This window comes from Chelmon rostratus, chromosome 21 (genome assembly GCF_017976325.1).
Source record: "Chelmon rostratus isolate fCheRos1 chromosome 21, fCheRos1.pri, whole genome shotgun sequence".
Lineage (NCBI taxonomy): Eukaryota > Metazoa > Chordata > Actinopteri > Chaetodontiformes > Chaetodontidae > Chelmon > Chelmon rostratus.
This window is the reverse complement of record NC_055678.1, coordinates 17,657,076-17,670,855: the sequence shown is the minus strand read 5'-3', so window position 1 is coordinate 17,670,855 and position 13,780 is coordinate 17,657,076. Positions and strand designations below refer to the sequence as shown.

Genomic DNA, 13,780 nt, shown 5'->3' with positions numbered 1-13,780 from the left:
ACTGCTTCAAACCACGAGAGTTGCATCTATTGACGGACCAGGATTTGACCCAGGTAAGCAACAATAATAATAATAACATCAATAATGACATTTACATCCCCCAGTTACTTTAACAGTTTAAAGCCCCTTCAATGATTGCCAGCTAAGATGATCCATTTCAAGAACTGGTTTTGCTGTCAAAGTGGAAAAATGAATTTATGAATATGGGCTGACACATACATCATGTAGCTTTTAAGAACCACCTCGCTTGCTTTGATATCGATTATGTATGGAATTTAAAACGTTCGCATCTGGCCTCCCAGTGAGTTAGACTCAAAGTTGAGTTGTAATGACCAGCAGGAAACAGTCATATCTGTAGTACAATCAATCGTAATGTACTTGATAAGCAACAGTGCAATTACAGCTGTGGTGTGGTGAAGTAAGGGTGTTTATTTTGGCTGGAACACAAGACCTCTATGGTTTCCTCACGTCTGTCTCATGCCTGTCTCTTTCCATGTGTCTGGATCAGAATGGAGAAAGTGGATTTGGGGGATGTCTTCTAACTGCGTTGGTTACATTTGCCTGCCAGTTTGGTCTGTGTGATTGAGTGTGTCACCTTCAGCTGTTGTTTATCTGCAGTTGTTTGTTTTGAGTGTGTACCCCAGGAAGACTAGAGACCACTATGTGGAAGCTAATGGGGAGGACAAGACAGATGAGTGGAGCAAAGATAGGCTCCATTCAGCTGTGGAGATCATATTCTAAGCATGTTTTCTGGGTCCCTGTTTCTCTCTCTCTCTCAGATCATTAGTTTAGTCTCTGTTGTATCCTGTAATTGATACCAGACATGAGGCCCAGATGGGCCCTCGAACACAGCTTAAGAGCCAAACAGCAACGTCAGCATCCTCTTCTCCTCTGAGCGTGTGTGGGGGGCACACACTTGCTTCCTTTTTCAAAAAAGTGTGTATCGGTTGCTGCGCTGAGTGTATTGCAGGGAGGTTACACCTTCATATGCAACACTCCTAAGTCAAGTTAGATGTCTTATGGTTGCATCACTTCCTCTAATCTCCTGTGACCTGGACCCAGAACCATAGATGTTTACTGCCCAGGCCTTTGAGAATGATATACCATCAGTCCTTGCTCATTGCTGTTGCCCCAGTCGCCCACCAGCTTGTGAAAATGTCTCCAGTCTCTCAGCTATCCAAACAGTTAGCAGGAGCTCAGTTGCACAAGCAGGTTTTGTAAGGATTCTATCTGGACAGCCCTCAAACCAGTTACCGCTATGCACCAGGCCATTACTGGCCTAAAGCTGCATTATATAACACCATATAAACGGTGTTAAACTTCTGTGCCCAAGGTGAGGGTTAAGCTTTGTAAAATGTTCCTAGTGTTCAGAAACTGATATGGGCTGATTTAGAGACAAACCCAATAACCTAGTGAAAATAAAGCTCCTGTAAAGCTGTGTAATGCTGTTAGAACACCATGAATAGGTGATTTAGCTAAGTGAATTTGAGCCTTAAATTAAATGCAAGTTGTTCAGAACTTAAAGGGAGCCGGAGCTTCAGAATGCAGCTTTGAAACAGATAGCCCACATGGAAAAGTTGTGCAAAGGGAAGAGAGCTGAATGTCGGAAGGACAGTATCCAATATAAACAATCTCTTTGTTCAACGCTGCTAGAATAAAAGGTGGGCTGGGGGAGGGGCTGCTGCTGTAGCCCAAGTGCATTCTTTTATTTCAGTCAGTGTGCTCCAGAAAGAGTTTTATTTCCCCATGAGTTCCAAGTCTGTTGTCACGGTTTTCACTCGGTCACATGAATTGTTTGTCCCCAGAGAACCGAGATGTTCGTCAGGCTTGGCGGGCCCTCCTCGTTGGAGAGTAGTGATCACGCTCTCCAGGAGAGGTGGTGGGAGGCAGGGCAGTGGTGGAGGATGCAGGCAGGCTAAGGTTTACATGTACGTGGGAGAGATTGAGAAAGACAGGCAGGGATGTGATGGGACTTAAGGAGTGGGAGCAGGAGTCACAGGGAGAGAAAGGAAGTGTGGGGTTGGGAAGTCAGAGTAGAGTTTCCCAGCGGCTGCCCTCAACATCCCACCATGAGAGGTTATAATGATACACAATTTGAGCCTGACTTAACAGAGCCCATAGCTTTAATACATACCAAATGTTCCAACGCAGTTACTGACTGCGGGCTGTTCTCAGGGTTGTTTTCATCACTCAAGGACAGGCGCCATCACTTCATGCCAAATACAGTATAGCTCATATCTGTGGCTCTGCTCCAGTTTAATGTAGTTTTTCTGTGAGGGCCATTTGTGCCAAGGATCACTGTTATGATAATGGACTAACTTTCACATGAGTCCCCTGGTGTCACACCCAGCTGTGTTTTTTTTTGTCACTCACATCCCGGTTAGTGACGACACCCCTTCTAGAATGAACCCGCTCTTCTGTTATGTTACAGTTACAACCACAACCATGTCCACACTGATGAAGACAAATTTGAAAACGTGCGGTTCGTTATCTCTCAGTTTTGGTTGTTGCTCCACAATAAGCTAGTCTTTTCGTCTCTGAAAACAGCTTTCAAAAATGCTCTTCAGAATAATGTGTAAACACTGGTCTCATATTGTGGTTAAGACTGGGGAAGCAGCTTTTTGAAGGCACTGACACACTATTGCCAGTGGTGCCAGGGTGCTTCCTTCTAACGGCAAAGTTCAGAGGCCAACTTTCTGTCATCTGCCTCTATAGTTGCTCATTTTGTATTTCACTAATGTAATTATGTTATCAAGGGCTGACACATTTATAGAGCTGCTTAAAGGTCTGCCCAGGAAGTACCTGAGCATTTGATAGACAGTGTTTATGAGCTGTGATCACAATTGATAGTTTTGCAGAAAGTCGAGCAGAGAGATTTGTCACTGAGAACATGCATATTGTGTGTTCAGTTGTACTGAAACAAAAAAAAAATAATCACAGAGTCTTAAACCTAAATTAAGCAACATTTATAGTTGATCCAAAAGTTAAGTAGATTCCTGCTGCAGATGCCTGTAGTGTGACTTATTGTACATGACAAGGCTGCATCTTCACTGCTTTTTATCATAGCTTTCATTCATGTTGTGGTACGAGCAAAGGTGGGAAGTTTCACCTCATTTCATATCTCACATGGGACTATTCTGTGCAGGCACTCAAACATACGCTCTATCCCAGAAATGTTCAGGAACATTTCCTTAATGATTATCACATCCCCTCTCTGATGGCCAGCTTTTGACCCCCTCAACCTCACCCAAACTACACTGTTCAGCTATAAACACGTTTACCCTCCGATTAGGTCTTTTCAAGCATAACCCGACCTTCAGTCTGTGATCAGACAGATGGTAGCACTGTATCAGAAACACACCCTCTTCATTCATTTCAGCGAGACCTCTGCATTGTTGTGGCCAGTGTGCCAGCGCAGGTGGCTCCTGCAAAAACAGCTAATTCTAGCTCAGCTTTTTCCGCAGCGCAATGCAACATCATCTAGGAATGCACTTTGTTGGCGAGTCCGATACGTGCAAGTGCACGCTGTCATCCAGTACCATGTGGCAAGCACTGTGCTGTGTGATAATTCTGCTTGTTACTTTGAGCTTGTCAAGACAGAGGAGAGATGAGCTCGGATAACTTTTAGAGTTTATCCACATTAGTTTAGTTGTTGATAATCAGTGTCAGTGGGGAGGAAGTTTGGTCCACAGTGTGTTTTTAAATGTGTGAGCGTATGCAGGGATGTGTTTTTTCTCCTGTTCTTTTGAAACAGCTGCTCCACGGTTGTCTCTCTAGACTCTGTTCTCAGATTGGTTGTCATTAAATCTGAACATGAGTGAAGTCATTTGTCATCTTCTGCCTAATTACCAGACTGATTTGATTTGTCTGTCACTAAATACTGCCCCTGCAAAATATCCTCTTTAATGGTTTCAGCTCATCAAACCTGCCTTCATAGGCGCGTCTGTGCAAGTTCAAACAAGGCATGTATAGATTTATGGCAGGCATGTAGTGACATGGAGCAGTAACAGGGTCAGTATTAGAATAACAGACTAATAATCATTTCTTTCTACCTGCCAATAGGGATATTTTAGGTTAGGGCTGTGGAAGAGGTGGCAGAGTGAGAGCTGGTATGAGAACTGCTTGCTAATGGTTAACACTTAAAGCAGAGAGCCTGTCGTTATTAATGGAGAGCAAAGAGCAGCAGTTTTAAAGAGCCTGCCCGCTGCCCAATGGGAGCAGGCTCTATGTTTATATGTTTCCACGTCTTTTGAGCTTTTCTTGCCTCTGCTGGACTGAGGTAGTTTGTGCTCGAGGTGAATCACATTTACAGATGTATTTTGTTTGTTTTGTTTGTAGTTTTCCGCTCGTTTTTGATACTGGTCTCATCTGCTGTGGGGAGACAGGGAAGAGAAGCACTCACGCATGTCATCAAACAGAGTTGATTACAGCAAAAGGCTCACTAACTGGTTGTGTGTGGCTGCAAAATGCACTGTGAGAACAGAGGCAACATCTGGACCCCAAAAGGCTGCTCTCTCTCTCGCTCTCATATTTACACCTTCTCCCTCCCTCTCCCATCCCCCTCAGCTTAAACTTTAATGATTACCTAAATTGCTCTTTTTCTCTCCCCCTGTCTCTTTTACAGGCTAAACCTATTTATGGTGGATGGCTGTGCTTGGCCCCTGAGGGAACTGACTTTGACAATCCAATGCAGAGATCCCGGGTAAGAGCATGCATTACAGACCAGCATGTTTGTTCACTAAATGGGTGTACGCTCATGCCACTAATGCTTAATTGTTTTTGGTATATATTGCAAAAGAGCAACATGTCTGCACTTTTGTGACTTCACCTACTGTTTTTCATACAACACACTATTCTGATAGCATGTATTTCTTGTGACAGAAATGGCAACGGAGATTCTTTGTGCTGTACGAACATGGCTGCCTGCGCTTTGCCCTGGACGAGTCGGTGAGTAAAGCACCTCGCCCACTGTTCAGACTCCCATGGAAGCCACATAATGAAACTGAGCCCAAAGCCGAGGAAATGCTACATGACTTGTGTAGAGCCACAATTCATGTTCAGTTTTTGAATTAGAACTAGTTTTGAGCTGTTGGAGTTGATTTTATTAGGTACACCTGTCCAACTGCTCGTTAACACAAATTTCTAATCGGCCAATAACATGGCAGCAACTCAGTGCATTTAGGCATGTAGACATGGTTAAGACGATCTGCTGCCGTTCAAACCCAGCATCAGAATGGGGAAGAAAGGTGATTTAAGTGACCTTGAACGTGGCATGGTTGTTTGTGCCAGACGGGCTGGTCTGAATATTTCAGAAAATGCTGATCTACTGGGATTTTCACACACAACCATCTCTAGGGTTTACAGAGAATGGTCCGAAAAAGAGAAAATATCTAGTCAGCGGCAGTTCTGTGGGCGAAAATGCCTTGTTGATGCCAGAGGTCAGAGGAGAATGGCCAGACTGGTTTGAGCTGATAGAAAGGCAGCAGTAACTCAAATACCCACTCATTACAACCGAGGTATGCAGAAGAGCATCTCTGAACGCACCTGAATCTGAATTGAGAGGCAAAAAATAAGTTTGTTGTGAGTGAAAATCTTGATAGTAGTATGCTTGTTTTGGTTGTCTGTTGCATTAGTGCAAGTCATATTTTTTGAAAGGTTTTGCTTTTATGGTATTAGAACATTAGTAGTTAAACGTGCCCTGTGGGGTATTCTTGTACATAAACAAATGTATGTATGTTATTAAAACATAATGCGTTTACTGAGACCCAACAAACATGTTAAGTATATTACCTTCCTCATAAAACAGTTGCAAAGCTGATTTATTTTGAAACATGCATTGTTTACATGCATGATTATTAGGATGTCGTCCTCTTCTTTATGCCTTTTGCTGGCACGTTGCTATGTTTTTTGGCACAGTTCAGCCAGAGGTTGGGTGGTAATACAGTATATACCCTGCAATAGTAGAAGTGTGTCCACTGGTACAGATTTGGCAATACGGTTTCCACCGCCATCCCTTCAGTCATATTGACACACTGTCATTCGCAGTGTCTGCGTTGCTCCCCTGCTACGTAGTGAGAAAGTGGGTGTGTTGACGACATTACACGGAGTGTAGCTGCTTCATACTCTTTTCTGCTTGCCTGTATAGCGCTTTCCACTCTTTGGTCGACACTGCACATACATCCAAACACATGTAAAATTGATATCAATGCAAAATAGCCATCATAACAGATGAGTCCTCCTTTTCCTCCTCCTATAGGCTCTACTCAGGCACCACCCCTTGTCAAAACCAAACAGATATTAAGTGAGACATAAGTGAGAACGTGTCTTGACACAGACAGGGTAGCTCTGGACAATGTCCAGACCTGATTCTGTGGACATTGTCCGGAGCTCATGCGAGAAAATGGCTTTAGTGTCTCTGTGATATATTCGCCACAGGCAGCGCAATGTAGCAATCAAGCTGCCTTCATTGAGTATCTCATCTGTTGTCCAGTGTATAGATTGTTCTCAGGTCTGCTTCGAAAAATGAATAGCATACTGCAAGCTTATCTTGAGGGGGGTTGGCAAAAATATGAAACTCAGCAGTGTTGAAAAATTGCTGCCTCATCAGAAATTGTTATAGGGGTAATAGGAGATAATAGAAATAAGCAGAGTTTTCACATGTAAAGTTTAGAATATGTTGGTAAGGCACATTTTGAAACTGATATAACCTTCATAGCTATATGTGTCAGAGAGAACCCTGGGTCTGAGAACTAATGAGAGGCTGGGAAGTCACTGCTTGGTGCCCACTGTAAGCCTGTGTTTGTGGTTGTAGTGTGTCTAGGGGAATGTGACACAGGTGACCAAACCCATACCAGCTGATCAGGCTGGAGATTAGACTGCTTGTGTGTAAACACTGGGGGCCACACACTACCAGCCAGCCTGCCAGAAACACACAGACATTTACTTTTACGTGTGTTGCGAAGACCACACGCAGGATGTTTAAATTTCTGGGCTCAGGTTCTTCCAAACGAGCTACAAATTCAGCTTAGAAATAGTTTTTAGTCTTTCGGCAGGTGTGTACCTCTAAGTGAGGAGGACAGTGAGAGGCAAGGAGATGAGCTGACTTTGTAATAGCCTGACTATGACTCTGTGTATTAGCCAACCGTTTGAAGTCCCATTTGGTGAATCTCTTTGTGTTGGCAGTGATGACAATGGGAGGAAACACGATTGCACGAGTGCGACTGCGCGTTTCCACTGTGTAATGTGTTTCCAGTGACACCCAGGCTGGTGTGCAGTTGTGTTTTCCTCTCATTGTAACAGTGATTCCAAAACTGCCTCATTGTCCTTTGGTCTTTTCATGTGCTCCAGAAGGCAGGAAAACTGGGTCAGGGAAATGGCTGCTTTGTGCTCTGGACCCAGAGGATAGGAACTCTCCAAAACCCTGAAGCTGATAACACACTAATGGTCTTGATCTCATCAAGCTCATCATTGTTTACCCAATGGCTCCGGCCACCAGTGGAGGACAGATATGATTTGCTTGAGGTCAGAGTTGAGATCTACGTTCATATAGCCCATTCCTCTCATGTGGCTCTTATATAGTGGAGAGATTTACTGGAACCAGCCCTGCCCACTCTCTGTCTGATGACTTTTAATCACCTTATCTCACTTTTATTGCTGTTCATCAATAAAGCTCTCATACCAAGGAAGTTTATGCTGTACACTACATGCGTCAAAAGGTATTGTTATTTTCGGTTGCACGTTTGATAGGGGCCATAACAAGACACTTTGGCAGGGTTCAGTAGCTCCCTTCACATGTCCATGTTTTGTGCTGACTAAACCTAAAACAGTTCGTCTCAGTTTGATTGTAGTCCATAACCTAACATAGCATAATCAAGATGTTATTAGAAAAATGCCAAAAGTGCAGAGAAATGTTTTTCTTTCACCCCAAGACTAGTACTTGACAAGATCATACTTATAAATAGAATTTAATCATTTTAGCATAGTTTAATAATTGTTGACATGGCTAGCTGTAGCAGTGAGAGCTCCAGCTCTGAGGTGAGGTGGCCATATTTCAGCTGTGGTTGATTAAAGAAAATTAAATGAAAAACACCCAGACATTTTAATATTCTTTTCCCTCTTTTATTCTGTGACGGGGAGGGAGAGATCTGTGTTTCTCTTATGTGACTTACAAACATTATATGTTTCAAACCAACCAAGAACGAGCTTGAACCAGTTGACCCTATGGCTTTAAAGGAATAGTAAGACAGTTTAGCATTTTCACCTTCTTGCTAAGAGTTCTCGTATCTAAAGCCAGCAGCTGAGCTAAGCTATCTTAGTTTAGTTCATCTTAGCTTAGCTTATTTTAGTGTAAAGACTGGACACGAGGGTTAACCGCTAGCCTTGCTCTGTCCAAGGTAACAAAATGCGCCTGCCAGCACCCTTAAAGCTTGTAATTAAGAAGTCACATGTTGTTTGTTAAATCTTTACAAAAAATCAGTGTAAAGACATATGTGCAGCACTGTTTCTTGGCAAAGAACAGTTAACTTTCTGGAGAAATAGAATCATTTCAAGGCATTTTATGTACGTTTTTCCTTCATAAGGAAGGAAGATACAGAGCTTTTGGGCCCTTGACATTTTCAAGGAGGTACTTACAGCGATTTAGTATTGCATTTCCATAAAGATCAGAAATCATAGGAGTGTGTAATGACCATGACTACTTGTTTGTTTTTGCAGTCTGTGTTCATTCACCCCAACAAGCCCAAGTACCAACTATACAGTTGTAAGCTAGGCTAGCTTGTGTGTGTGCGTGCATGTGTGTGAGCTATGTTGTGTGTTGTGTGTGTGTGAGCTGTGTGGTGTGTTGTGTGTGAGTGAGCTTGCTCAGTTGTGTGTTGCTCAGACACAGATTCTGACTGGTCTCAAAACCTACAAGGAACTCCAGTTACTTGTGGTATTTTCCTCCAGATCTGTTTCATTTCTTGTTGTCACTTATTTATGAGGTGGAACCAGAAGTTCTGGGTTCATTGAATTCTACACTGAAGTGAACTCACAACGCACAAATCCATCCTCCCCTCACTTGATGCAGCCAGCGGTGAATTGCTGTTCATTTGTGTCTGTGCAGTAACACAGGAATACACCAATAACAATCCAGACCATCTTATAGGATTCAGTCAGGAATATGTTATTTGTGCTTTAAGGTCTGCATTTTTTAAATTTCAGCATGGTTGATCCATACCCAGATTGTCGATAACCTCATCATGACTTATCAGCTCCTTACTCTTTTTAATGACCGTTTTTCTGTCATCCATATTTCGGTGGAGTGATCTCTTTTTGCTTTTTCCTTCTGTGTGTGTGGTCAGTCCAGTATCAGAACAGACATTGGAAGCCTGCTGTCGGCTTCCAGTCACTGCATAGCACTACAGATTATAAAGTTAAAGAGTGATTGGATCAAACTGTTTTTCCCATATGCTTAGTCCGCTTGGAGAACAAGGTCTAGCAAGCGATGACATCGCCTGCTACTTTTTGCCCAATAGACAGCAGGGTGCTATCTGAAGCAGTGGTCTTTTAAAGCTGAACTATTTTCACCACTAGCAAATTGAAAGATGCTCTCCCATCTAGAGCAGCATTCCTCCTCCAATGTCCTTATTTGGTGAACTGCAGTGAGCTTGCAGCCTGGGACCACAGAGAGCAAGAGAAAGGGAGCTGTAGCCCCTAAAAACCACAGAGGAAACGTCAGATATGCCCCAGACCCAGACATTCCACACATGGCCTGCCACAGCGAGCGCCCAACTCTGCTGATGCTGCAGCTGGTAATGCATCAGATTGTTGAACAGTTAAGAGTATTAGATTGAAATACAACACTGTTACATGTAAAACTAATCCAAGTCTGACAAAGACTGTAAATGGACAGATAGTGAGACGGACCATCATGGAGAAACAGAGTTTTCCATATGGATGGAAATATAGTGAGGCCACCCTGAAAGCTTTAAGGTTTAAAGGTCAATGACCATGAGAACATACGGAAGGAGGGGTCACGAGGGGTCCTCTTTGCTCCAGAGCTGCTTCTGTTGTGCATCATATTTTAGAAAATTGAAAGCAGTTCTGTCAGAGTAACCCACTCCTTTCTCTCTTTTTCTGTTTTTCTGAAAGTTTTTCCATCATGCCAGGCAAAGCATTGAAGCCAGACTGTCAGTACCTGTCTGTTAAGAGTTTTGATGGAGGGTGCTGTGTCGAGGCACATTTACCTTATAAAACAGCAGTCTCCTCTCCAGAGCCTGCTGCGGCGGACTTGCCTTTGGCTTGGCTGTTAAAAGCCTCCTGGAGGATTTATTATTATTTATGGAGTGGGTGTACTCCACTTAATTCTAAAGCTGGCTCTGTTGTTTTTTTCATGCTGTTTTTAAAGTTTTTTTGGAAAGTTTACCATTGGGCATGGGTTGCAATAAAAAAAAAATAAAGATTTTAGCACGGGGTAATTACCTCATAGACACGTCCCTTTTTAGCATAAAGCATTTTACTTGTCAGTCTCCTGTGGGTTGTATTCTTTCGGTTTAGTTCAGTGTCTTGGCTTGTTTTATAACCTCTCGTGTCATGTTGGCCACAGTGACAGACATCTCAAGAGGAGTCTGTGAGAAAGTCGTTGGTTTTAATAATATCCCATCGCAAAGCTAAAAATAGTCAGCCCCATGGAAGGCAGGCACAATTGGAGGATATGGAATTGGCCCAGTTGTGTAGAAATCAAACCCTCGACAATTCATTTGCGTTTGAATGGTAGCCTTGGCAGATACATGTCCTTTGTTTTGGTGCCAGTAGCAGAGGGCAGTTTCTAAGCAACAAGTTGCTTTTATACTCTCAGGAACAGAGTCAGATGGACTTATGAAATCCAGGCTCCACCTAACAGCAACAAATAACACAGAAAACTCACCTTCAGGCACTTGGAGCATCATTTCATCTCTGCTTGATCTTATACACTGACTGTGTGGATGGACAGGGGGAAGTTTCCACTGCTAGGTAGTTGCTGACTTCATTTATTTTAGTCGTAATGCTTTTTTAATTACTTAAAGGTCTCTAAACTGCCGACAGCAACAAGATTGTGCTGTTAAGGTCTGTGGTTGATGTAAATTTTTACAGCAAAGCTCATAAGACGGCAGAGCTAGAAATCTGTTTTTCAGGTAGCGCTACAATGAACGATTAGTTTCGTTATCGATTATTCAGATGATTATAGGTCCAGCGTGTGGAGTTTAAGGGCATCTATTGGCAAAAATGGAAAATAATATTCGTAAGCAAGTTTTCATGAGTGAAAGTAAGAATCATTGCGTTACGGTTACCTTGGAAAGAACCCTTTATATTGACATAGGTGTCCGCCATGTTGCACCACCATGTTTCTACAGTAGGCCAGAATGGACAACACTTGCTCTAGAGAGCGCCTTATTCCAATCTGCACCCTCACCACTAGATGCCACTAAATCCTGCACACTGTTTTTTTAATCACCTTAATTAACTGTTTGTTCTATTCAGTGTCTCAATTTAGTGAGAAATGCATGTCACTATTTTCTAAAGCAGAAGGTGACATCTGTTTTTTTTTGTCTGAGTGACAGTCCAGAAGCCAAATATATTGTGGTTATTATCACATACGACAAAGAAAAGCAACAAATCATTGTAATTTTGAAGCTAGGAAAGTTTGTCGTTTTGGCTTGAAAAAGGTCCTAAACAATTAACAGATTATAAAAATGGTTGTAGATCATTTTCCTCTCTATTCATTAATTCAACTAAAATCGGCTAAATGAAGTAATCGTTTCAGCTCCAGTGTCAGTGTGATATCCCTGTTCCACTACAGTAACTTTTCAAAGAGACAAGGAATCATTTGAGAAATTCAGGAACCTTACCTAACGACTGGAGGAAAGGTAAAAGTGACTCAACAATCGATTACTGAAATAGTTGATGATAATATTCTGTTGATCGAATAATCGATGAACTGGCTAATCGTTGCCTTTCTACAGATGGTGGAAATGCAAAAGGAACTTAACTGACTTCCTGTTTTATGTCTCGCGGCTCCATGCTGGCTGGTTATAAAAAATGGGCTGTTAATGCTTATGGATTCCTAGAGCACATGATATATATATTGTCTCAGCTTTTCTCTACACTTTCTTTAGTGCTGTATGCATGTTACCGTTCTCATCTTAGCAAATATCACTTCAGTACTGACGTGGCTACAAGTTTCACTATGCTGCAGGTTTCCACGCAGTTCCACGCAGTTCCACGCAGTTCCACGCAGTTCCACGCAGTTCCACGCAGTTCCACGCAGTTCCACAGTTCCCCACAGTTCCCCACAGTTCCACACTGCTACTTATTCTCAAACATAATTGTTTCTTTCGAGTGGAGGAAATTCTTTTGCAGCGTCTGAGTTCTAAAGTGCGACGCAGTGTAATTGCCATATTTGGCAGCCCTTGGGGGTTTACAGGCAGATCTTAATAAAGCTGGATCTGTGTTCAGTGGCCTTAAAAGGAGCTGGAAAAAGACCCAGCACCTGTTTTACATCTGTAGCAGGCATAGCCCAGCAAAGCCTGATAACAGAGCCGCAGGATTCAGAGCAGACATAGAGACGGTTAGAGAGGAAGTTTAGGGGATTTCTTCCCTCTGATGTTTACGAGACAATAAGTTATCAGGTTCAAATGACTATGCGTTTATTATCCTGTCAAACAAAGCATACAGGAGGTTTACATCAGTGTATTGTCTGTGGCTCCTTGAATATAATGTATTTCTTGTTTTACTACCAAAATATTGAGTTTTGTCAGTGTTCTAAGTAAGGCTCTTCTTTTCGGTAGATGGTGTACAGAGCAGACACAGCTCTATGTTCTTCACTGATCACACACACAAAGCAGCTTTAGTCTGGCATCCAATTGCTGTCATCTCCCCTTTTCACTCAGTGTGTGCTACAACTGAAAGGAGTTGCCTCGTTACCATGGCGATCTAGTGATAACAGTGAAGTGTCCATACAGCACAGGCCTGAAATCAGCTTCTTAAAAAGAAACACAGATGAGGACTGAGTGTGAAACCCGCTGAGCCAAGTCTCTCAGATCTTCTCTGTTTGAGTTTTGAACTATTTGAAATATGATACCAATGATATCAGTGTTTGGTTGGGCAATAACCCATCCAATATGGAAACAAACCAATGACTCAAGCATCCTATTTAAATTGTTTCCATATTTGTCCTTTCTATGTTCCACTGCTAATATTTTCTTTTCTTTTGTGCATTTTTAATGTTGTTTTACTTTGTTGAATTCTGTGGAAACTACTTTTCAATTGATCTTTATAATCAGTTGTTGCTCCAGCATTCCAGTTTCCATTGAATCCAATTGATCATATGGGCTAATACACAGGCAAATGTGTCATGTTGTATCTCCTCCAGCCAAGCACTCTGCCTCAGGGCACGGTGAACATGAACCTGTGTACAGACGTCATAGACGCAGAGCCCAAGACAGGCCAGAAGAACTCCCTGTGCATCATCACCCCGGACCAGGAGTACTTCATCAGAGGAGAGAATAAAGAGATCATCAATGGGTAAGTTGTCTTGATGCTGATGGGTTGTGTGGAATAGGATGTAGACACACAAACATCAAAAACACTCTCGTCTGTCTCCAGGTGGAGTGAACAGTTGGTGGTGTACCCCCGAACCAACAAACAGAACCAGAAGAAGAAACGCAAGGTGGAGCCTACAACTTCCCAGGTAATCCTCCAGACGCTGTACAGCTAAGGCTGCTTGGCACAGCTTGAGATCATGTTCATGATCTTTGTTTTTGAC

At 42.6% G+C, this 13,780-nt stretch overlaps 1 protein-coding gene across 2 annotated transcripts in view; it reads left to right on the top strand.

Annotated features, from left to right (window-relative positions):
• Positions 1-13,780, top strand: part of LOC121624537 (myosin phosphatase Rho interacting protein) — a 41,766-nt gene that overhangs the window by 994 nt on the left and 26,992 nt on the right. For both annotated transcript variants that reach the window (XM_041962285.1, XM_041962284.1), the window contains exons 2-6: positions 1-53; positions 4,625-4,702; positions 4,882-4,947; positions 13,388-13,539; positions 13,621-13,705. In XM_041962285.1, coding sequence (XP_041818219.1) covers positions 1-53; positions 4,625-4,702; positions 4,882-4,947; positions 13,388-13,539; positions 13,621-13,705 — 434 coding nt within the window. The remainder of the gene's footprint in view (positions 54-4,624; positions 4,703-4,881; positions 4,948-13,387; positions 13,540-13,620; positions 13,706-13,780) is intronic.